The following is a 23,858-nucleotide window of genomic DNA, read 5'->3' as shown; positions in this document are numbered from 1 at the left end:
GTAGATATTATCAGCTTGGATGGAAAAGTTAGGGCCAACTACATGTTGTTGACAAGAAATACACTGCAAAGATAAAGGCACAGACAGGGTGGGGAAACCTATGGCATACAAACAATAAGCAAAAAAAAGCTGTTATGGTCAAAATATAAAATGCTCAATGAGATACTTAAAAGCTCTGCAAGACCTCTAAAAACTATATGACGTTGCTGAGTGAAATCAAAGAATATCTAAACAAATGGATAGATATACCATACACATAGGTAAGAAAAATCAATATTGTTTAGATGTCAATTCTCCACAAATTGATCTTTGGATTTCATATTATAATCAATATCCCTATAAGGCTATTTTATAGCAATTGAAAGATGATTATAAAAATTTATTAAGAAAACTAAAGGAGTTGGAGGAGTCAAAACAATCTTAAAAACAAACAAGGGCAGCCCCTGTGGCATGGCGCAGCGGTTTAGCGCCTCCTGCAGCCTGGGGTGTGATCCTGGAGACCCAGGATTGAGTCCCATGTCAGGCTCCCTGCATGGAGCCTGGTTCTCCCTCTGCCTGTGTCTCTGCCTCTCTCTCTCTCTGTCTCTATGAATAAATAAATAAAATCTTAAAAAAAAAAAACAAAAACCAAACAAACAACAAATTTGAAGGACTTGCTTGTCTTGACTTTACGACTTATTATTTGTTATAGTTTGGTATTAACTGGTGAAAAGGATCAATAAATCAATGGGGGAGAAGAGAAAATCCAAACATAGGACAGTTAACTGATTTCTGATAATGGCATTCAAGCAATCTACCTGTTGTGGAACAAGTGGATAACACATGAAAACAATGAACTCAACACCATGCTCATAAAATAAACAAAAATTAGTTCATGGTTGGGCACTGGTTTAATGTAAAGCTTAAATTTCTAGAACTTCCAGAAGGAAACAGCAGAATGTCTTTAGGACCTTGGGGTGGGCCATGATTTCTTAAAGAGGAGATAGGATGCACTTGGCACAAAAGAAAAACAATGATAAATTGCACTTCATCAAAATGTAAAACTTCTGTTCATGCAAAAACCAGGAAACAGACAAGGCACTGAATGAGTGAAGACATTTGCAAGCTATTATCTCACAAATGACGGGTATCCAGAACATAGTAAGGAACTCCTAAAACGTAGTGATATAAAGAAAAACAACCTCATTAAAAATGGGTAAAAGACTTGAGTGAACAATACATTCTAAAAATGCTAGGCAAATATTCAATAAGCACAGGAAAAAGTGCCCAACATTATCAGTTATCATGGAAACGCAAATGGAAGCCACAATGAGAAAACATCTCCCAGTCACTAGAGTAGCTAAAAGGAAAAAAAGATGGATTATATTAAATTTTGGAGATGACATGGAACACCTGAGGACTCTAGATTGCTGGTAGAAAAGGAAAATAGTGCATCCCATTTGGTAAACTAGTTGGCAGTTTCTTGAAAAGCTGCATATAACTGACCTAACCAGTTTACTCGTCATTATTTTTCCAAGAGAAATGATGCACGTAAAGATTGTATAAGAACGTTCACAGCAGGGGGATCCCTGGGTGGCTCAATGGTTTAGCACCTGCCTTCGGCTCAGGGCGTGATCCTGGAGACCCGGGATCGAGTCCCACATCAGGCTCCCTGCATGGAGCCTGCTTCTTCCTCTGCCAGTGTCTCTGCCTCTCTCAGTGTGTGTCTCTCATGAATAAATTAATAAAATCTTAAAAAAAAAAAACAAAAAACGTTCACAGCATGTTTACTCATAGTGGCCAAAAACTGTCTTGGAGACTACTCCAAAGTAGATGTGCAAAGGACTGAGAAAGTGGGTCACTCTACAAAGTTCTGGTTTACAGCTAACTCTGTATTGCCTGCGTGGCAAGGGAAAGATAGGGAAACAAGAACCAAAAGGAGTCTTCAGTGACCTATTCTTGGGACCTCAGCTCTGGATCTGGGAACTTGAAAGGTTGCTCGGTTCAGCTCCCCTGTCGCAAACCCTCGGGTGGGTTAATGCTTCACTTGGATGCATTAGCTAAATGTGGTTCCCAAACTGGCTGATCTTCAGAACCACCTGGGAAATGTGGGCAAAAGGAGATTCCTGGAACCAGGCCACTGAATCAGAATTTTGGGAGAGGCTCGGACAACTATGTAAAGATTATATCCACCAGATGTTTCTAATGATCATTTCGGTGTGGGAATCACTGGAACTATTTCGCTGGAGGGCTAATGCCTGCTGCCCACTTTGGGTGCCATAACGAGTGGATTCAATTGAACAATTATCAGCAGACCTTCAGGCATGCATCTTCTTATACACTGTCCCCAGAACCATCACTTAGGCAAGATTAGGTTGCATTTTATTCCTCCTCCGCTTCCTAGCCTTCAAAGAGGAAATGGAAATACGACAAGGAGGTAGACAGAAAAAGAAAAAAAAAAAAAGTAGTGGGATAAAAAAAAAGCAACAACAATAAAAAAGATGTTAAGTGGTTGTGGAGAAATGTGAGCAGAGAGTGTAGAACTCACTGCAAAGGTCAGACAAGAATTTAAATTAAATCTACACAACTGGAAAACCTTAGGACAGATGTGTCTAATTTTGCCTTATATTTTGACCCAGCTTAATTATATCTATTTGACCCAGTTCAATTATATTCCATTGCTGACTTCAAAAAGAATATTCAACACTCAAAGCAGAGGTGCCAAATTCATTTAAGCTGTAGCTACATGCTGTTTGGCCTTCCTTCCTCCCTCCGCTGCTTTCTTCTTAACTCTTTGCAGTCCACCCTTTATTACACAAAGCGATACATCTTGAATCTGTCCTTCCGGGGGCTACAGTCATTGGGCAGCTCGTGGCCCAACCTGTAGGTCCCTTCCTAAGCCTTACTCATCCTGAGCGTTCTGCAGCCCCCCAATCCATGTATAGTCCCTCTTTCTTACTATCTGTGTGCCCTGACTACCTCGATGTAGACTGTTCTATTCCATCCCTTCACGTGGCCAGCATCTGTTACTAAGGGTAGTTTGGTGATCAGTGCCGCATGCTCAACACAGGCCTAAGTGCTGGGCTGCAAACCCGAGTGGCGCCCAGACCCTGCCATCAGGAGGCTGGGTTTAGTGTGACATTCTCCTTCCTTATTGTTCAATGTAGTTAGTCTCTGTTCCCAATTCCCTGACTCATCAGCCTCCTGTTAAGCATGAGCATACCTGAAGTTCCCACAGGCCAAGCTCTTGTCTGCTCTTGGGTTTTCCCTCAGGGAGTTCAGCTATTTATGAAGTCGAGCCCCAGTTAAGGACCACTAGCCCTGAGCTTCTGCGATTGCTGTGGTCTAAGCCAAGCCAGCCTTCCGTTTCAGCAAATACGCACTGCTTGGTCTAAATTTGGCCTATTGCTGGTCTTCCAACACGCCCTTCCTATTCCTAGCCCTACTTCCACTGTTGGAAAACTCCTCTCCCTAAGTGCCGATAGGACAATCACCCAGTCTTTAAGCCCATTCCAAAGGCCGTCTTTTGCTAGATGACTCTCCAATTCCTTCTTTCATTTCCTGAAACTAGATGTATGCTCTTTCTTCCTCTTTATGCCCAGGCCACGGTGTGGTCATAAGCCTCTCACATTTTGTCGTGAAAATGTGCCTAGGGGCACCTGAGTGGCTCAGTCGGTTAAGTGTCTGCCTTCAGCTCAGGTCAGGATCCCGGAATCCTGGGATGTAGCCCTGCATCAGGCTTCCTGCTCAGCAGGGAGTCTGCTTCTCCCTCTCCCTCTGCCTCTTCCCCAGATTGTGTGCTCACTCACTTTCTCTCTCTCAAATCAATCAATCCATCTTAAAAAAAAAAAATGTGTCTATATTACCCTGCACCCCAGCCTGAGACTCCAATGACTGTCCTTTTGAGCTGTCTCCCTGATGTTGCCTGGCTTACATGGATGTTCATAACTATATTCTACATACTACTGTGCTGAGCTAAAATCCACAGATTCAGAAAAATCATGACCACAGCTACCTTTGCTACCCTTCTGGTCCATCACCATGCTTTTTGAGAACCACCTTTAGGAAATAGGATTTTCAGCATCAAAAAAAAAAAAAAAGTATTTTTTCCATGAGATGTCTTAGTTTGTAGATAACTAAGATGGCCCTCTCTAGTTGGGAATAGGATGATGGTTGTCGCACTTCTAAGAGGCTGCTTGTGATGAGCTCTGGAGGAGGAAAGCCAGATAACTGGGTTCCAGCTGACTAGTGATGTCAGCTCAGCTAGTTATCATTTCAGAATCTCAGTGAAGTAATGTTAACCTTCTGTAGAATTGATGGGGAAATGAACAGTATATATATTTTTGTAAATTTATAGTTTTATACTTTCCTTATGTATGATTGCTCTGGTCTTAATGTGCTACGAGGCAGGAGAATCCAGCCCACAAGGAACATTGTTGAAGATATTATAGTAGATCTACAAATGGGGTTTTTGGTACCATAAACTATCATCAAATTTTAAGATATTTAGATGTTCTTTTTAGCCACTGTGATCTTTAAAAAAAAAAAATTAAGAAACTATCCAAAGAACAAGACTGAGCAGATTACAGTGCTGGGTCAGAGGAGGGAGGAAGAGCGATCTGTCTGCCACAGCAATGGGCCAGGGACCCTCAAAACCTCAGAGCTCTGGTACTCCAGGAACACCCGTTGAAAACCACCGCTTTAAATCCCTGCAGATTATAATTTTCTCACTTGGAAGGCTTTTAAAATTAAACTTCACTTGGGCAGCCCAGGGGCGGGGCGGGGGGCGGTTCAGAGGTTTAGTGCCACCTTCCGTCCAGGGCCTGATCCTGGAGACCCGGGATCTAGTCCCACGTCAGGCTCCCTGCAAGAAGCCTGCTTCTCCCTACCCCGCCCCCCTCTCTCTCTGTCTCTCATGAATAAATAAATAAAATCTTAAAAAAAAAATAGACCACAAAGAATTCAACACTACTCTTTGTAAAAGCATGGAAAGCCAAGAATCCAGGAATAGCTACACAGACAAATGGGGCCACTGAACACGGTAGGCATTTATGAGCAGGATATGCAGGTGCATGTGGAATTTAGAGTTTCACAAAAAGTGCAGGCATTTAACTCCCCTAGGTGTTTATATGCCTCCTCAAGTTTTGAGTGAATGGGGTAATTTACTTTCACTGTTTTAGACTTTGTACATGCTGGATGCAACAGTATAAAATGCATGTGACAAGAAGTGGAAGGAATCAACTAAACATGCAAGTAGGAAGGTAACTGGGAATGAGATAATAGGTCATTAATCTTGTAAAATTCTTTAAAGTTATTCTTAAGTCTCCATTTTAACTACAACAACAACAAAGATACGTATATTGGAGTTGCAAAAGTTACACCAGCAAAAACCTCCATTCCTTTTGATGTCTCAAATTACTCTGGTATTGATCCTACCTATGCCACTTAACCAAGCCCAGCCAAACCAACCCAACCCCATGTAACCAAATCTATCCAAACAGCAGCAGCAGCAAAATGAGTTAAATCAGAAGTGAAATATCCTTCAATGAATATAATCTAGATTCAATATTTTTTTAGAACATATGAGCTTTGGGGTCACTTTTCCTTTTCATGCAGCTATCTTAGACTTACCAACGATTTTAAAAAGACATATCTAGGGAACAGTCACCTTTTGCTTTACAGTATCTTGAAAGGGTCTTCTAGCATTTACCTAGAAAATGTCTGTTAGCAAGTTTAATCTATAAGGAAATTCTAACTTATTTTTTAATATATATAACTACTTGAAAAATTAAAGTTTAATGCAGATTAAAGTTTGCAACACAGGGTGAATACTGGGGAAAGGGACATTTAATGACTTGCTACTGTGGAACTGTAATTTAGAAAAAGGGGAACACAAGGAAACATGAGCTTAGTTGATAAAACATGAATGTGTCACTCATCTGGAAATATATTCAATCAGAAAATAAACAAGATAAGAAGAAAACCCTCTATATTTATTCAGTCATAATTCACAGGCCATTTTACTTTAGAAAAAAATTAAATTTTTGATAAAAGAAACAACTATCAGATAAAAGGGGTATGTCTCAAAAGTCTGGGGTAGTTTTACATAATCAAATAACATAAACAACAGATAGAGATGACTCAAAAATAATCTATAAGCCTATTTTCTAGTTTTGATAATTTTTTCATGTCTAGTGATATTTGTTTTATATTAATATAGGTAAAATGCTACATTACATGTGCTATTTTCCCTAGAATATAATATAGTGTTTCATAAAAATTAAGAAAAATACATGATGATGATTGATGCTAACTGATGAAAGCTGATTGGTTCTAAAACCAAAGAAAGCCATGGACGCATTAAAAATATTTTCTATTAGATTTTTTTAAAATAATGGGAAAAGAAAGAAATGAAATAATCTTTGAAGACTCAGAAATTCGTAATGACATTTGGATTTAAGTATCATATAAAATCTTTATAACTTTTCCATCAACAAGGTATAAAGAAAGTAAAAAGTTCCCATCAATATCTTTTAATTTTTGGAACTTACTTTCAAAATCCAGGAAAAAATGTGGATAGTTTTCAATTTCCCTGGTAAGGACTTTGAGCAGGTTTCCCATCCCAGCAAACCTAGGAGAGGCAACACAAAACCAAATACCATTAGCAGGATGAAAAATACTTTTTTTTTTTTTTTTTTTAAGAAAACAACTTCTTTTTTAAGAAAAGAAACAATTTTTTTTTTTTTAAAGAAAACAGGCTCCTTAAAGGGTTGGACCTATATTGCTAACTTGCATAAATCACATCAGGCCCCCAATAGTTACATCTGAAGACTAGATATAAAGCATCTCCATACCAGGTGATGACTAATAACTTAGCAACTTCTTCCTGAATCAGGTGCAGATAAATATCTCTGAGGTGCTGGCTCTCTCAATGTTAGGGGTATCTGGTATAAACCATATAAAGTATGATGGTGAGAAGAATGTCGCAAACTGCCTCTGGAGAATACACTTGTGTCTTGTATCTCATTCACTATAATGACAATTAATCAAAGAATACTCTATTCTAAGAATCAAGTATTTTTAGTTAAATGAGGCAGAGCTTAGGTATATTCTACATTGTTTCCTTTCCCCCTTCACCAGTTCCCTGAATCTTTACATTGAATCCTTCAGCATTGCTTTGTTTCCTTTCCCACTCCCGTGGGAACATACCATGTTAATGGACAAGCAAGATGATGAGGACATTATTAAAATATCTGTCCAGAAAGGAAAGTTTCTTAAAATTCCTGAGGAAAAGAATTTAGAATACACAGATTTAGCTCTCCAGGCACCCTGTGTGGTCTGTACAGGAGGCCAGATTTTCCAGAAATGCAACTTCTTGGCAAGGTAGAGGTCTCATAATTTGACATTTCAGGGGAAACAAGAATGGCTACTTCATGAAGTGCAAACATGAAAAGGTATTTATTTAATCCAAAAAGTTATTTTCAATGAAATTACAGTGTAATTGCATGGGGGAATCAAACGAACAGAGAAATACAGATCTGATACATATTTGCAATCCTAACTTAAAAAAAAAAAGAATAGGGAAAACATAATTATATTTAGGTAATCAGCAAAATTTCTACTGCTCTCTGCTCTAGAGATTAAACTATCTTCTTCAGGAGGCCACTGGTCCATTCACTCATTCAGCACATATTCACGGAGCCACACTTTGATGCTGGGTCCTGTGCTCATTGGAAGGCATTTCCCTAACACATGACTCAGACACCTCAGTTTGTAAAGGATCAATTCGAAAAATCATTGGGCCAGTAAAAGAAAACTGCAGGGCTGCAGTTTCCTGTGCACAGGGCTTCAGACAGTGTTTATGCTGATACAGGAATTCCTAAAATTACACCACTATAAGAAAGATGTGAGAAGAGGGGAGAGCTTTGTGTGAGACAGTCTGTAGCCAGCAGTTAGCTCCCTTGGATGCAAAAGGTGATATTCTAATTCTCAATCCTCCCCTGAGAAAACACTCCCACACATCATCCATTGCATAGGTCGATCGTGTGAAGCCAGAAAAGAGGCTGCAGAAGCCTGATTTTGACCCTAGTTCTGTGTCCTGCTACCTCTGCTACCCATAGCAAGCTGCTTTATCTCTCCAAACCTCAGTATTCCCATCCGTAAAATGAATTTTTGAAATGTATTTAATCGTATTTTGAAGATTAATGAGATCAAAATATAAAATGCTAAGCACATAACTTATAGGAAGTGCTCAAGAAACGTATGTACTACGAGTATGGATAATGATGATGATAATTACCACCATCATCATTATCATGATTAGAACACCCTTCAAATTCTTATTTAGGATTATCCCATGGAAGATGGATTAATAGGTTGTATGCAGCTCTAGGGAAGAGAGGTGGGGTCACTGAAGGACTAACTCAAGATCTCCATTCAATGTCATGAAAAAAAAAATGTAACCAGTCCAGTTGTCTGAATATTGAGGGATTTGCCTTGTGAAATAGTGAGTTTCCTGTAACCGGTGGTGTCTAAGGAGAAATGTGCTCTATCAACTTGTAAAAATAATATAAAAATGAATTACGTGTTGGGCAGAAGGTCAGACAAGATACTTCTTAGACTTCTGCCCTCTTGAGGTATATGACTGTCTGGGCATGCACATACACATGTGTGCACACACATACACACGCCTATGCACACATGCACAGCACACATGCTAGGAAGCAAACACCATGCTTCTCCCAAAAGAATCTTCCCTGTTCTGTCATTTTTCTCTTCCTCTCATGCCTTTACGCACATTTCTTTTAAAGATATTTTTGAGCAAAGCTCTGGATGAGCTAGATCCTGCCAAATTAAAGCTCAGAACTGGTATAGTCCACCCCTGCCACTGGGCATCATTCACAAACCCTCCTGGGTCTCTTGGAAGGAATGTGTTTCCAGCTTAATGACCAATTCCAATTCAGACCCAGAGACGCTTCTGGTAGGAAGATGATTCTACTGTTTAGTAGCAGTCCCAACTTTCACATAAAATGCCTTAATGGAAGTTAACTATTCTTGATTTTCCTGGTTTTGCACTATTAATGTGTCGCAAGAGACCTGAATGGATTTAGCTTCCTCCTAAAACTCTGTCTTGTGCGTGATTTTACTGTCAGACTACCTGGGTGGGAAATATGTCAAGCCTTTAAAATTAGTAACAGACTGGAAGGAACAAATGTAGAAGTACATTCAAATATCAGCTGGCTACAGAATTCTTTCTGTTCAAAAGGTCATTTAAGCTGGCTGGTTGATATGGTCAAACATTTTCCAACATGATCCTAATATCAACTGCGGTCAATTAAAGAACTCTCAGTACTCTAGATGTTTCATATCCTCAATAGGAACTGTCCGGAACGATGACTATAGGACACTATGTAGTATTAGAGGTCAAGTCCAGTCCCGTGGAACCTGCATTTCAATACACACTCTTCCAATAAGTACAGAAAGATTTGATGCTTCCCACTTCTCTTCAAGATCAACATGAATTCATGGAAGTGTATTCTGGTTTAAGGTCTGCAAAATGAGTTAACATGACACAGAGGGTCACTGAGAGGAGATCCCGGGGGTCCACTTGGAGGGGATCCTCATCCATGGGGTTCCACCAGAGCCTCAGCCATAATCCTCATGGCAATGACTCTGCAGTCTTTGCAAATAGCTCCTCAGTGCATATAAAATACATTTCTATGTAGCATGTTACTAGTGAGCTGGTTTAATTCATTAATGAGAAGGTTATTTTTAATATTTTATCTTGTGCAATAAAAGAACCTATGATACATTATTACACATAATTAGAGAATGCAAATACTTATATGGCAAAAGTGGGGAGAGGAGAAAAATTAAAGTAGACTAGGAAGACAAAGGTAGACAGGCAAACAGTATGTGAATTATAGGTCATCTTGGCCATAAGGACTTCCGCTGAGTTCAGAGGAGTGTTTGATTTGGACCTGAGCTTCTGCTAGCCAGAGCAAAGGAGAAGAAACCATCCCTTCCAAGATTCAGTGTCCCCAAAACAAAAACAAATGGGTTATGCTGAAGAAGCAGAGTTTTGTGTTTTGTTATTTTTTGGTGTTTGCCTTTTGTGTTTGTTTTGTTTTTGTTTTGATAGAAAGAAAAAAGGAAAAATTGATCATAGCTAAGAAACAGTTGAGAAAAGAGAAATCTCTGGCTAAGGGCAGACAGGGAAAGTCATTCATATCTGAGGAGGAGCCAAGCGTTAGAGCTCCCGTGGGTACAGAAATGGTTTCGCAGCTGAATGGGTGGCAGAGCAGCTTGGAGGCAGTCCAGGGCTGTGCTTGAGAAAGTGGGGACTCTCGTTTCCACGTTGTATTTGGTAACGCCACAGCTACAGACCTGCTGCTGGGTCTGTCCCAAGGGATGCCCGCTACTTGCCATTCTCCCTTACGGTGCGGGAACTTATATCAGAAAGAATACAGAGAGCCAGTAGGTGCTCCGCGTCTCCTCGGAGGACCTTAACCTGAGTCACTTAAATGGATGATGAGCATTCTGAAGATGATTCTTGGCAGTATTCAAAAGAAGAAACTGTTTACGTAAGTTCAAGGGATAGGAAAGTTCTCCCTTGTAAGAGGGAGAGGAGAACCAATTTGATGGAGCGAAGTATAGCTAAAAATGTAGATGTTCAAGTACTAAAATACTAGAAACAGAAGTCACAAAGGAGGATGGTAAGAGGGATTCAAGGCATAAAAGGGATCAAATAATAATGTATAGAGCATATTTATTACTGAAAAGAGTATGTTGTCTATGGTGTGAGGTGTAGGCTTACTTTAAACACACACACAACTCCTTTGGCATCTTCAGAAATCATCCTAAAATGAAGCCTTCCTGGGACTTGCTATAGCTACAGCGTGCACCTGAGTGTTGTGAGATCTGAATTCATTTCTTCGAGGAGAGTCTGGCAGGGGTGCAGCAAGGGAAGAGAACAAGGTCTTAGCTATCAGATAAAAAGAAAGGAAAGGAATATCAGTTGGATAAGTGCTTATTAAGGGGTGAGCCCTGAAAATACACTCTCTGACTCTTTTACTTGAGAGGTCTCTTGCTTTTGGACACCTAGCATTCATTGGAAGGTGGTTCTCTTTCCATCGGTTACCACTCTGGATGGCCTTTTGGTCTTAGGGGTACCAGTCTTCTTCCATGGCTAGATTTTCCCAGGACTACCTCTTCTCTACCAAAGCAAAGGTCCACTGGGTACTTGGCCATGTTGGCTTTAGCTTTTGGCTGGACCTGTTTTCCCATGGCATTGTAAGCTAGGATTCTCTGATAAAGACTAAGACATGGTCTTGAGAATCGGAAGCACAGCGTAGGTCAAATAACAATATGGCCAACTGATGTTCTCAAAAGATGTATAGAGTAGATTTTTCACACAGAAAAAATTGAAAGAACTGCTCAAATATAAAGTGCCATCCAATTCTCCCATTATTCTGGTGCAATTCATTTCAGCTGTGAGCCTTGGGTTCCTCATCTTACATAATAACATCTTCTGTATGATATTGTTGCAAAAACTATATAAAATGAGTGTGAAAAGATTGTGTATACTGCAAAATGCCATGCAAATATTAGCTACAATTATTCAGCATTACCACTCATTTTATGGTTTAAGACATTCAGAAAATCGAGGAAATATAATATCTCCTGACTCATATAAGTTCCATTTCTCTTCATCTTTCATGTTTGGCCTCGTAAGATCCATGTTTCTTTATGCCAATCACGTTCACTATCATCAGGTCAATACTTAAAGGCATTAATAGCACTGTAAGATACTTTTCTATGTGCCAAACACTGTATTTTAGATATATTTTTCTTATTTTATCTTCCAAATATACCTAGGAGAAGGTCTATTTTCTAGGGATTAGAAAATTTAGGATTACTAAAATTAAATATAGAAGCTGATTGAAAAAGATACAAATCCTTATTTAAAAACCACAAATTTTCAAAAGAACAATATTTATGCAAGTTTGTAATAATTAGAGGCTGAGGTCTTCAGATAACTCTGTATACATTATTAGCTGTTTCCAACACAAAAATTCCAAGCATACACAACTGCTTTTGAAAACCGGAACAACTAGGTCACTCTTTTAGTAAATTCTAGAAAAATCATTGAAAACTTCAAGTTTTAACCAAATGGTTGTGTCTACGATTGTGTCCCATTTCATAAATACAGAATAAAGTCCAAGGAAAACACAAATACCTAATGAAGAGAACCCTTCCTTCCACCAAAGTGCCTCATGAAACATCTCCATTGAAAAGGAATGAAATGCCAAAGGACAGAGGGGTAACATATAGATTTGCCAGCAATTAAAGAAGAGGAGGCAAGGATTACTGCCCACTTGATCCTGGGAGGCTTGGTTCCTTCCAGTGTTGGCCTTCCTCAACACTGATTCTCTTGATGACAGTGACCTATCCAAATTAAAAGAAAAAGCAAACTCCTATCCTGACACCAGAGATCTGACAGCAGTTTGGTGGGAAGGTTCTTCCTCCTTCCCTCTTTGTTTTTTTAAAAATAAAAAAAAAGACACCTGTAACAATTACCCAAGGGAATTACTCAGTTACTTGTTGAACACCCTGATGGCACAGGGCACTGGGGGTGGGGTACTCAATGACAGAAGGCAGGGTCTCAGCACACACGTGATACTCTATTTAGGGAGATAGCAACCTGCTTAAGAATGTGATCTATCAAGGAAGCATACGACAAATTTCTGATCAACAGTACGTGCTCAAAAATGTTAACTGAATGTGAAGGTAATAGTATGTATTCGGTATATATTAAGAACCAATCAGGATGATTATAGCTTACTGTTCTATTACTATACAGGAGAGAGACAAGAACATCCAAATTTTATTGAGTGTCTACTGTGTGCCTGGCACCATGCTTGAGCTTTCACACATTTTGGTTCACGCAAACCTCACAGCAACCCTTGAGCTTGCTATAATTATCTTCATGGTTATTGGAAGAAAAAGAGGTTCAGGTGGATAAAGCATCTTTCTGAGCACTACAGGAGAAAAAAGGATAGAGTCACATTTGACACTGAGAGTCTGGGACCCCAAAATCTATGCTCTTTTCCCTCAAGGAGGAAACCTGAAGCTTCAGACCCCTAGGAGATATTTGTCTGGGGACTTTGGGAGTCCATGAGCTGTGGAAATTGCAGGCAGGCTAGCCTATTATTATATGCATGCACTCTCTTTTCTTGGAAGAGGATCCACAGTTTCTGTTCCATTCCAAAGTAGCCTGCTCCACACTAGCACTCCTCAATCCCTCGATAGATAGCGAAGGATGTGAAAACCATGGCAAGTGGAGTCTCCCAGAAAAGCTGGCTTAATGATGTGAGCTGTCCCCAGGGCATGAAGAATCCTATGGATCTGGACTGGCCAGGAGAAGCACTCCACCTGGGGTAGGGGTGGTATTTAGGGACGAGAGGCCAGCCAAAGGCATGAGTTGGGTGACTGGTCAAGTCTTTTAAATACAGAAGTCTTACTTCTCAAGTTTCTTTTACTGCTATGTAACTTTGAAATGGTTTCTTTCACTTTTTTTCCCCCCAAATAGTCTAGAAGGAGGGCGTTTCTCTAGTCACTAAGGGAGTGTTCACAGTGCCTACAGAGATAGCCCGCATGTCCCTGCCAAGGGAGGCTCTCATCTCCCAGGGGCGACAATTTGGGATGTGCACATGGTATTTTCTATGACTACTTTCTTGGCTCTGAGAGCAAAACCACTTCCACGGGAGTTAGCTCTAAGCCTGCTCAGTAGGAAACAAAGATTCTCTTAAAAAGTAGTTCTCTGCTAACATTTCCAGTTCCAAAAGAGAGGAGGAAATTAAAGGACACACATTTTTAGTTGGAACTCTGTTTTTGTTTGGAAGCGAAAAATTGAATAATAGTATTAGTTGTATTCCCAAAGTGTAAAACCAAATAAAAACCAATTTGAGCTTGTTTTTAAAAAATGTGGTGATAGTTTGAGAGGAAATTAATCTGTTTACGATCAGTAAGACATAACAAAGGATTTAGGCCCAGGGTGCAGGCATCATTGTGATTGCTGACCTTTTCCTACATCCACCAGAATTTCAACACCAATTTTCTTCTTCTTTTTTTTTTTTTTTCCAATTTTCTTGATTAGTGAATAGGCACTCAGAAGATTTGTTTACTAGTTATGACTATTTGGAAAGAGATTTCCAAAGCCAAAACTACCTTTGTCAATAAAGAACAGAAGGTAAGAACAAAAACAGATAAAACAGTAGCCCTGCAGGGTGGGTTTTCTTGTTGTTTTTAGATTTTATTGATTTATTTGAAAGAGAGAGACAGAGAGAAAGATAGCAAGAGAGCATGAGCACAGTGAGGAGCAGAGGGAGAAGCAGGCTCCCAGCTGACCAGGGAGCCAGATGCCAGGGCTCAATACCCTGCCCCTGGGATCAAGACGTGAGCTGAAGGCACAGCTTTACCGACTGAGCCACCCAGGCACCCCACCCTGCAGGGGTTTATCTTCTAATATTATTCCTTAAGGTCTAAGATGACAAATACCCAGTGCCTCTATCAGAAGGGATGGGTTTTGTTATCACTTGGAATGAGCTGATACCTTCCAGCATGTATAATACTTAGCACCCCTGCCCCTGGTACAAAGATTTTAAGAAATCGAAGACTTTGATTTTTTATCTATAACTCAGTATTTTGGGGAATAAGAAGTCCTGGTCAACCCTAACATTTTTCTGCAAGATAGCACATAAGCCACAGACCAATCATAAAAACAACAACGACATATATTTATATAATAAAAATCCATCTTCATTCAACACGAGCATGTGTCAAATGTAGAAAAGGTGTCATTGGACCCATTTTACAGACCAGAACTCACAGGTCAGGTATAGGAAGACTTTGTCCTTTCCAAAGTCTTCCAGATGGACTCTGGACTTCCTGATCCAGAGTCCCAAAGGTCAACACAATACATTCTACATTAGAACTGGGATCGTCTTTCTAAAGCTCCTATTTTACTTAAAAGCACTGGCTCAAGGACCTAAAATACATTAGGGTCGAAGAAGAAGCGACCAGAATGGAGATGTTCTGCCTCTCAGTCTCATGCTCTGTCCACCACCACAAAAAGTAAATGAGACATCCAATCCATTCTTTAAGACACAGAAAGCAGAGTGCAGTGCCTTGCAATGCCAGTGGAGGGTTTCTGCACCAAGTTCCTAAGGTCTCGCCAGGGTGGGCTCATGGGCCACCTAACAAGGATACCTCCAAGGATGGTTCATACAATTGTGCTCACTTCTTTCTGCCCCTACTTTGCTTATCCTAATTCCAATCCTCAGCCCAGCTGCATCCAGCAAATAGCCCCCATGCCGATCTTCCTGATTCCAGGCTTGTTACCCTGCCATTCATCTCCATATGACTGGCAGCGCCCTCTCCCTAAGCATGAATCTGATTATGTTACTTTCCTGCTTAATATGCTTCCACTGCTCCCCAGTGCCTGCAGGATATAATGCAGCCAGATTCCAGATACATGCACTGGGCACAGAAAAACCTGGCCCCTTGGCCTCTGCTCATCTCCTCTGACCCCTCTCTTCCTCCCTGTCCAGGGACCCTGCACTCCACCCACACCCTGCCCTTCTCTCAAAGGGCCTGTTCTTTATTGCCTCAGGGCCCTTGCACATGTTTCTCCTTCTGTCTACAATTATAATGACAACGAGCATTTTTTAATGCTTTACAGGCCATGGTGATGAGAGCTTCTCATGTATTACCATATTTAAAATTTTACAACCACCATATGAGGTAGGAACAGTTGTTATCTCAATTTTAGAGATAAAGAAATAATCTTAGAGATGTAGAGACTTGCTCAAGCCCACAAGTGGCAGAGCAGGGTCTGGAATCCAATTCCACCTGCCCTCTAAGCACTCTGGTTCTTGGAAAGTGCCTCCCTGGAATTCTCCTTTGAAGTATGAGTTTGGAAACTAGGACCTTCAGAAGGAGCCCCCTGACTCTTCCCTACTCTTTGGCATGACCTCAGGTAAAACAAATCCACTCCCTCGAGTGAGCTCTGCCTCCCTCTGCTCACCTAACATGCTGTGTTGACTTTGTCACAATGCCTATCAGCCTGGACCATGATTACACGCTTTCTCCCTTATATCTCTCAAGGTGAAGTCTTCTTGGGCAGGGCTGTTTTTACACCTTACTCTATCCCCATCATTCAGCACAAGGGCTTGCACATAGTTAACACTAAAAAAAACAAGTAATCCTTAAGAATGCTCTGCCCAGTGGTTCCACAGCATCAACTGGTCTAAGGCAAAATAAGAAAACCAAAAGCTATGTCATGAGCCTTGCAAAAAGCTAAAGCTGTTCAAACATTTTTATGCTGTGGTGTTTTTATTTATTTTACAAAGTGAAGGTGATAGTTGCATCCCAGATCCCCAAAGTTTATTTTGAAATTTTACTGGTGTTTGAAATTTCAAAAAGCTAGGAACTGCTAACCTGGTCAGTTACTTACCTGGCCTTGGGAGCAGAGCTCCAATGGGAACCTGATCTCTGCTCTCAGGACAGTGTCTCAGGCCAGTGTTACGTAGTTTTATCCCAAGTCTGACCTCCTAACTACAACAACAGCATCCCGAGATTTCCCCCAGCAGAATAGAGAAAAGCAGGCCAGCTCCAGCTTTAGGAATGTTTCTGGGGCCTGTCTGTGAATTTAGGAGGGCTATTAAGACAGGCTACCTTTCAATCTGATCAACAAGGTTCAGAGCTGGAGAAAACATCACAAGGACCAGGATGGCAGCTGTTGCCAGTGACATCAGAGGCTTGCAGACTCCCCACATTGTCCTGGAAAGCAAGCAACCCCTCTGGCTCACCTCCCATGAACCATCAACAGCATCCAGGGAGCTGTCCCAGGAGGAAAGAGCTCAGCCCCCAGAGTCTGCTATTCATACAGCTCATAGACACTTTCTCTGGTAACCACAGAACCCCCTGGTACAACATTTACACGACGTGACTGCTTTGAATTATAAGCAAAACCAGTTAACCCTCAGCCTATAATATATCAGATACAAAATGCAGGGCATTAAAAAAAAAAAAAAAACACTTCTCAACTAAAATAAAGGTACATTGCCTAAGCGAAATAAGCACCTGCTTTGCTGGGGGAAAAAATGCACCGATGGAATAAAGTAGCTCAGCTTATAAATTCCGGGAGCTGGAATTTGCTAAGCCAGGTTAGCGATTTTAGATAGCTGGGCTGGGCTGGAATGCCCTTCCCCATCTGCCACTCCTGTAATGAAGTCGTAAGGCTCTCTGTTGTGTTGCCGGATGGGTTGCCAAGAATCCAACAGATGATTTCATTCTGAGATGAAGGAGGAAAACTGAAGTAGAGCGAGTCTATTAAAGCACTTTCATCTGACAATAAAAATGAGTTAATGGCTAAAATGTGTTTTCAAAACGTTTTAACACTACAAGTAATGGCACTCAAATGGGAAAATGCCTTGAATATTCTCATCGATCATTAATACCATGGTGTCCCTCAAAAGGGCTTGGCATTCCCCGTGGAATACAAACTGTTTGAGTCCAGTTGTAAGGCAATCCGTGGGAATTCTCAAAAAAAAAAAAAATACCAAGAGACCATTATGGAACTGAACGATTAAGTGCAGGTTGAAAATAGCCCTCTCAATATCTGAGTTCAGTTTTCTAAAATAGACTATTACCTCATCATAGCTAATTTACCCCATAAACATCAATATTAGAGCAGCAAAAAGCCTCCAAGAAACGAGGGCAAAAATCAGATTCTTTTTCAGGGAATGAATGTCAACATGCCCCCCAATTTCAAATGTTAGTGAATGTGGAAACGATCAAACTGGGGCTTTGCTCTGGACCAGCCCACCACTGGGAAAGTCATTAGTGAATTTGTTCCCTTTCACTTGTGAAATCAAGAAAACGGTTATGAGAAAACGGGCTATCCAGAAAGAGGGCTGACAGTCTCAGCCCACCCAGGCCAGTTTTGCCTAATTTCAAAGGGAAAGTGACCCTTTGCAGAGCCAGCAGCCTGGGGACCTAAGTGCTAGTCTTGGAAATGCCACTTGTGTTGGGTATTTATTGGACTTCTCTGGGATGGCCTCAGTTCAGTCTAGAAACCAAAAGGAAACAGCGAGAAGTCACTTAAAAATTTGGCTTGTTCTGACCATCAGTGATGTAGTTAAGCACTGTCTATTCTCTGGGATGATAAATCCCCCTTATCCAGAATCCCTTCTCAGGGAAGTAGCTCAACAAGTGCCGGGTCCCTCCCTCTGAGGGAGGAGCTGCCCAGGAGTCCTGGTGCATGTGCTCTGGATCAAACCCCTCCTCTCTGAGATGCTGGAAGACCTCTGCTCCTCCCTCCTCTCATCTTCCTTCTCAAATTTCCACTTCCTCCATCTAACCTTTAAATGTCAGTCTCCAGTTGTCTCTCTTCACGCCTTTCCCGCCCTCCCAGATGAGACCGTCCAGACTCCCAGTTTTTTACCCATATATATGCTGAAGACTTCTCAACCCCACCTGGACCCTCCTCAGCTCCAGGAGTGCAAATCTAAGTGAATTTCCTGAAAGCACAGTGATTTGGGGGAGGGTTTTAAGATCCTCTGCAAAGATCCCCTCCCAACCCTTGTTCAGTGAAAGGCACCATCGTTCAACTAATTGAATGAGCCAGAAACCAGTGTCATCTGAGATTTCTGCACCTACTACACACCACAGATCCATTCTCTGACCAAAGCCTATCCACTTAACTTTCACATCAACTGGAGATCCACCCCTCTCCATGCCTTCCCTTTGCCACAGTATCTCCTTATCACCTCCAGTCACTATCTCCACCTCCCTCATCCCCACTAATGCATCACCAGATACTCTAAGCACATCAGATCACATACCAGTCTCCAAGCACATTACAGGAAATGCCACGTGCAAGACGAATGTTGGTGGATTAAATCTCTTCCATTTCTGCTATCTTACAACATAACATTAAAAAAAAAACCCAGATTTCTCCTTGTCTCTGTCTGGTTTTCATTCCATAGGCAGCTGTGTCACACATTTGTCCTTTAAGTTTCTTGGCCTCCGTAGTTCACTGTCAGGTGGTGAAATATGACCTAGCAGGTTGACACACAAGGAGGTGCTATTGAAAGGAAATCTTCTGGGAAGTGAAAGCCCCCTGGAATATCCCACCTACCCCAGTGCCGTGGGTTGACTTGATTTGTAAGTCTAGATTTTCAGATGCTGAGATTTCTTAAAGTTAAAAGATTTCCACCTGTATACCAAAGGAGGCTTGGAATTGACATGTCAAAGCATTAGGGGTATTACTACTTCCCAGGTCAAATTTATTTTGGGGGGCGTGGGATGTCAAAAATTATAAAAGTTCCAAAAAGACCAACAAAAGCCCTTTCACATATACTAAAAACCAGAAGAATCTGAAGCCAAGGGAAGTAGGCCTGCTCCATTATACCTCAAGCATTAAGGACATCTAAAGGCCTGAAAACCTCCCTTGAAATCTCAGAGGCAGAGGTGGTTCTGCTTTTGTTTCCAGCTTCTGAAGGCAGTGATCAGCTTGATTTCAAAGCATTGTTCGTGGCAAACCAAACTGACATTTCAAATAAAATCCCTGGCTTCAACCCCAAGCAAATGATGAAGACCATCAACATAGGCTGGAACGGGAGAGGTGGGTGGGGTGGGTTTGCTGAGCAATGGGAGACGTGGCTCTTGTGCAAGGAGCTGCTTCCCTAGGCAGACTCCATGGCTGAGTGGGACGTGAGGTTAGTTGGGTAGAAGGAAGGCATGTTTTAGCATAACTATCTTCCAAGCTGGCTGTCAAAATAAGATGAGTACAATTTTTTTTTTTAGATGCTATTCAGGGCCATAAAATCTGACCCAAATCTCCCTTTCAAGTTTCAGCTGTTTTGAACACTATGTACTTTGGTCACACAAGAATATGGACAGTGCCAACAGCTCTGGCCTCCTTCTTGCTTTTTTTTTTTTTTTCCCCTTTTGCTTATGTTATTCCCTTTGCCTGGAATGCCCTTCCCCTCTCCTCTGCCTGCCGATGATCTGTCTATGTTTCAAGACCCAAATCAAATAGCATTCCCTCCCCGAAACCTCCTACCTGACTCCCAGGCTGAATGAACCACCCTCCTTGCTGTGAGTTCTTTCAAGGCCTATGTCTTCTTCATTTTCAGAATGTTACCCATTTCAGTTCATCCTCCCTACTCCTCCCCACTGAGCACCAAACACAGGTCCAGCACACAGCCCTCTTCACTTATGTCTGCTGAAACGGATCGGAAGTGTGAGATGAGTAGTCACGGCATAGCAACAACAGTGAGATGTCAGCTCTGAGTAAACTCCACAGAGAAAATAGTCATTGGTAAGAGGAAGAGGTCAGGGAAAATGAGCATTTCCCAAAATAGACATGTTTTTGGGTGCTTGACTCTGTAGTTTTATGATCACAGATGACTTTGAGAATCTGTCGAAAATCAGCCTTCTCAGAAAAATGCACACACCCACAGACCCACATATTCTTTTTGTATGTAATTCCAGGCGGTACTGTAGACACACCAAAGCCCAGAATGGAAATTCCTCATCTGTTTTAAAACCACCGATTTCAGTGTATGGGCATCAGACGGGACGAGGGAGGCATCTTCAAGTGTGTGAACCATGGACCGCACTGCAAAGGAAAGGGAGTCCTTCAGTGGGAATAGCAGGGGCTCTGGACACCTTGGACAAGTCGCTCTCCTCATCTGAATCTGAGTTCTCTTCACGTGTAAAATGCAAATCATAACACTTCCTTTGCAATGTTGCTATTGAGTAAATAAAGATAATGAAGGTTAAGTAGCTAGTGTAGTACACGCCATGCAGTCAGCTCCTGACCACAAAACTCGTTTTCTGCCCCTCTTGTCTCGTGTAGCAAAAATTGCAGCCACCACGCAAACAAGTCATTTCCCTTTTAGCAAGAAACACTGCACTGCTGCTTTGGAGCAAGGGGAGAAGCCGACTCAGACCACCGCCTCGGTGAAGACGTGAAGCTGGGTGCTGAACGGCTGCTGCGCTCACTCGCATGGCTATTCATCATACAAGAGCCCATTTATGACAAATACAGGTCCCTCCCTTTGCATGACAAGGCGTATGGGTCCACAGAGCCCCATTATCCAAAAAAAACAGAGCATTGTGGGCGACGCAGGCGAAGCCGAGTGCACACACACAAGCGGACATTGTAAGGCTGTTTGCACAACCCCGCAGTGCTCCTCGAGGATTTCCTGCCAAGGAGACATTTAGATCTCAGAGTCTGCTGCAGACATTTGCTCATTCAACATGGCTTCGGGCTGGAGAAACCGGGTGCGTGGTCCCCTCTGCTGGCCGTCCCCGGAACCACATGCTGGGGACACGGGCTGATCGGGTGCAAGGTGCTCTCAGCAGTCCAGACTCTTCTCTCCTGTCCCTTCCTAAGCAGTGCAGTGCAATAGCAGGAGCTTGGGAGTCTGCAAAGTAGTTCAGATCTCAACAGTACCATGTATCAGCTGCAGACCTTGGACAAGTCACGTTGCCCCTCCGATCTTCCTCTCCTAGATGGAGCCCACAGCGCTCCTGTGCCTGCGGCAGGGCCTAGCCGAGACGACAGCAGGGCAGGGTGCCTGCAGATGGCCAGCGTGGAATGAGCACCTGCTTCTGGGACGGTGGGCGCTGTCCTCTGACCTCTGGAACTAGGAAAGGACATCAACAAGCACCTCCTGGCAATGTCTTTGCTTAAAACTGTAGCTGGTGCTTAGAGCAGAAGCGTGACTCTGTCTTTTTTCAAATTGTCCCCCCTTGCTTTACACCATGTGCCGTGTTGGCATGGGCAGCACTGTGTGTCCCCTCAGGCTTTATTTCCGCGGCCCCTGAAGTGTCCGATGTTCAGGTCATGCCTAATTTGAAGGTGAGGGGGCTTTGCTGGCAGAAATTCTCAGCTGAAAGGTGTTTCTCAAAAATGAGAGAAAGACCATGCCCTTGAACTCCTTAAACTGAGCTGTGATCTGCTTCCTGACTGATGCAACGGCAACAAGGCAACAAGGACTGGGGATGCATCCCAGCTCAGCCAGCTTATGCGCTGGGTATTTAATGGTCTTAATCAATGTATTTAACAACATTTACTTCACTCCCCCCCCAAGCTGGAGTTTCAATATGAGTAAAACAGAGATTATTTTAACCTCTTCAAGGGTGATTTTTAGAAATAAAGAGACAGCATGGGTAAGCAGCCAGATGCGTAAGTGAGTTGTCATAACTCACTGCTACTCTTGCTATTTTTCTGGTTCCAACCACTGGTCCTAGTTCTGTCCTCCCGGCCATGACGAAGAGCTCATCTTTCCTACACAACTATTAATATCTGTGAGGGCTTTAAATACCATCTTAGACATGGATGCCGATGACTTCCCAATTCATACCTGTTGCGTTCATCTCCTCGCTTGAATTCCTGACTTGTATATCCAATTGACCACTTGACTCCAATAAACAAGTGAAGCTCAACATGCCCAAAACTAAAGTTTTGGTATCTCTCCTCAAAAATTGCCCTGCTCCAGTCTTCCCCAACTCAGCCAATGGCAATTCTATATTTCCAGATGTTCAGTCTAAAAAAGGTGGTGTTCTCTTAGGCTTCTCTCTTTCTTTTAAAATAGCCCATAACCAACCTAACAAATACCATCGCAACATTTTTAAGATATATCTTGAATCTCATTGCTTCTCACACCCTTCATCACCAATGCCCCTAGACCAAACCACAAGCCATCACCTCTTGACCAGAATATCATACTCATCCCTTAGATTCCCCAACTCTGGTCTTGTCAGTTCCCAACCTCTTGGTTAATTGCCTATCTGGAAGCTATAATGATACCTTAAAAGTTGCATCATGCATTCTTCTGCTTAAGTCCTTTCAGTGGTGTCTTTTTTTACTTAGAGTAAGGTACAAAAAAAAAAAAAAAGGTCCTTATCACAGTCAACAAGGCCCTATGTGATGGTACCCCACAGTGAGTCATCTCCTGCAACTTCCCGTCCTTCTTCACTCTGCTTCAGCCACCTCTGCCTCCCCACCATTTTTCTTTAACTTATCACATATCTTTGTGCCACGGGACCTTTGCACTTGCTAATCCTTCGGCCTAGAATGCTCTCCCCCAGGATATCTGTATGGTTTTCTTTAGGCCTCTGTCCACTTGTCAGTGGAGCCTAACCTAACCACCTAGTCCAAAATAGGATTTCACCCCACCTCACCTTATGCGACCCCCACTGTCTTTATTTTTTTTTTTAATTTTTATTTATTTATAATAGTCACATAGAGAGAGAGAGAGAGAGAGAGAGAGAGAGAGGCAGAGACACAGGCAGAGACACAGGCAGAGGGAGAAGCAGGCTCCATGCACCGGGAGCCCGATGTGGGATTCGATCCCGGGTCTCCAGGATTGCGCCCTGGGCCAAAGGCAGGCGCCAAACCGCTGCGCCACCCAGGGATCCCCTGTCTTTATTTTTCATTTAAATCTCTATTACCATTGACATATGTACCTTCAACAACTAGGATAGGGCCCGGCACATAATAGGAATGCTACCCTTACATACAATTTTGGATGAATGTAGTCATTCGTTCATGAACAAAGTTCCCATGACCCCATGGAGCTTCTCTGTCAACAAATTTTTTCCTCCATATCCCATGGGAGGAGAGGCTCTCAGGTCATCTAATATTTTAGTCAGACACGGTCATTTGCATAAGAATGAGGGAGAAGGGTTACTACAAGGGATGGGGAAATGCATGACCAATGAGCATGGTCCTAATGAGGAACAGTATGAAATTGTAAGATAGAAAATGCATTGTGTATGGGGGGGGGGAGCAGGGGGGG

At 42.1% G+C, this 23,858-nt stretch overlaps 1 protein-coding gene across 5 annotated transcripts in view; it reads right to left on the bottom strand.

Moving 5' to 3' along the window:
• The window catches only part of CYRIA (CYFIP related Rac1 interactor A), a 103,360-nt gene that overhangs the window by 22,668 nt on the left and 56,834 nt on the right, over nucleotides 1-23,858 (bottom strand). For all 5 annotated transcript variants that reach the window (XM_041756015.1, XM_041756018.1, XM_041756016.1 and 2 more), the window contains one exon: nucleotides 6,531-6,610. In XM_041756015.1, coding sequence (XP_041611949.1) covers nucleotides 6,531-6,600 — 70 coding nt within the window. In that variant the 5' untranslated portion in view covers nucleotides 6,601-6,610. The remainder of the gene's footprint in view (nucleotides 1-6,530; nucleotides 6,611-23,858) is intronic.

The sequence above is a fragment of the Vulpes lagopus genome, chromosome 5 (assembly GCF_018345385.1).
Source record: "Vulpes lagopus strain Blue_001 chromosome 5, ASM1834538v1, whole genome shotgun sequence".
In the NCBI taxonomy this organism is placed as follows: domain Eukaryota; kingdom Metazoa; phylum Chordata; class Mammalia; order Carnivora; family Canidae; genus Vulpes; species Vulpes lagopus.
The sequence above is the reverse complement of the archived record's forward strand: the minus strand, read 5'-3'. Positions and strand labels throughout refer to the sequence as shown.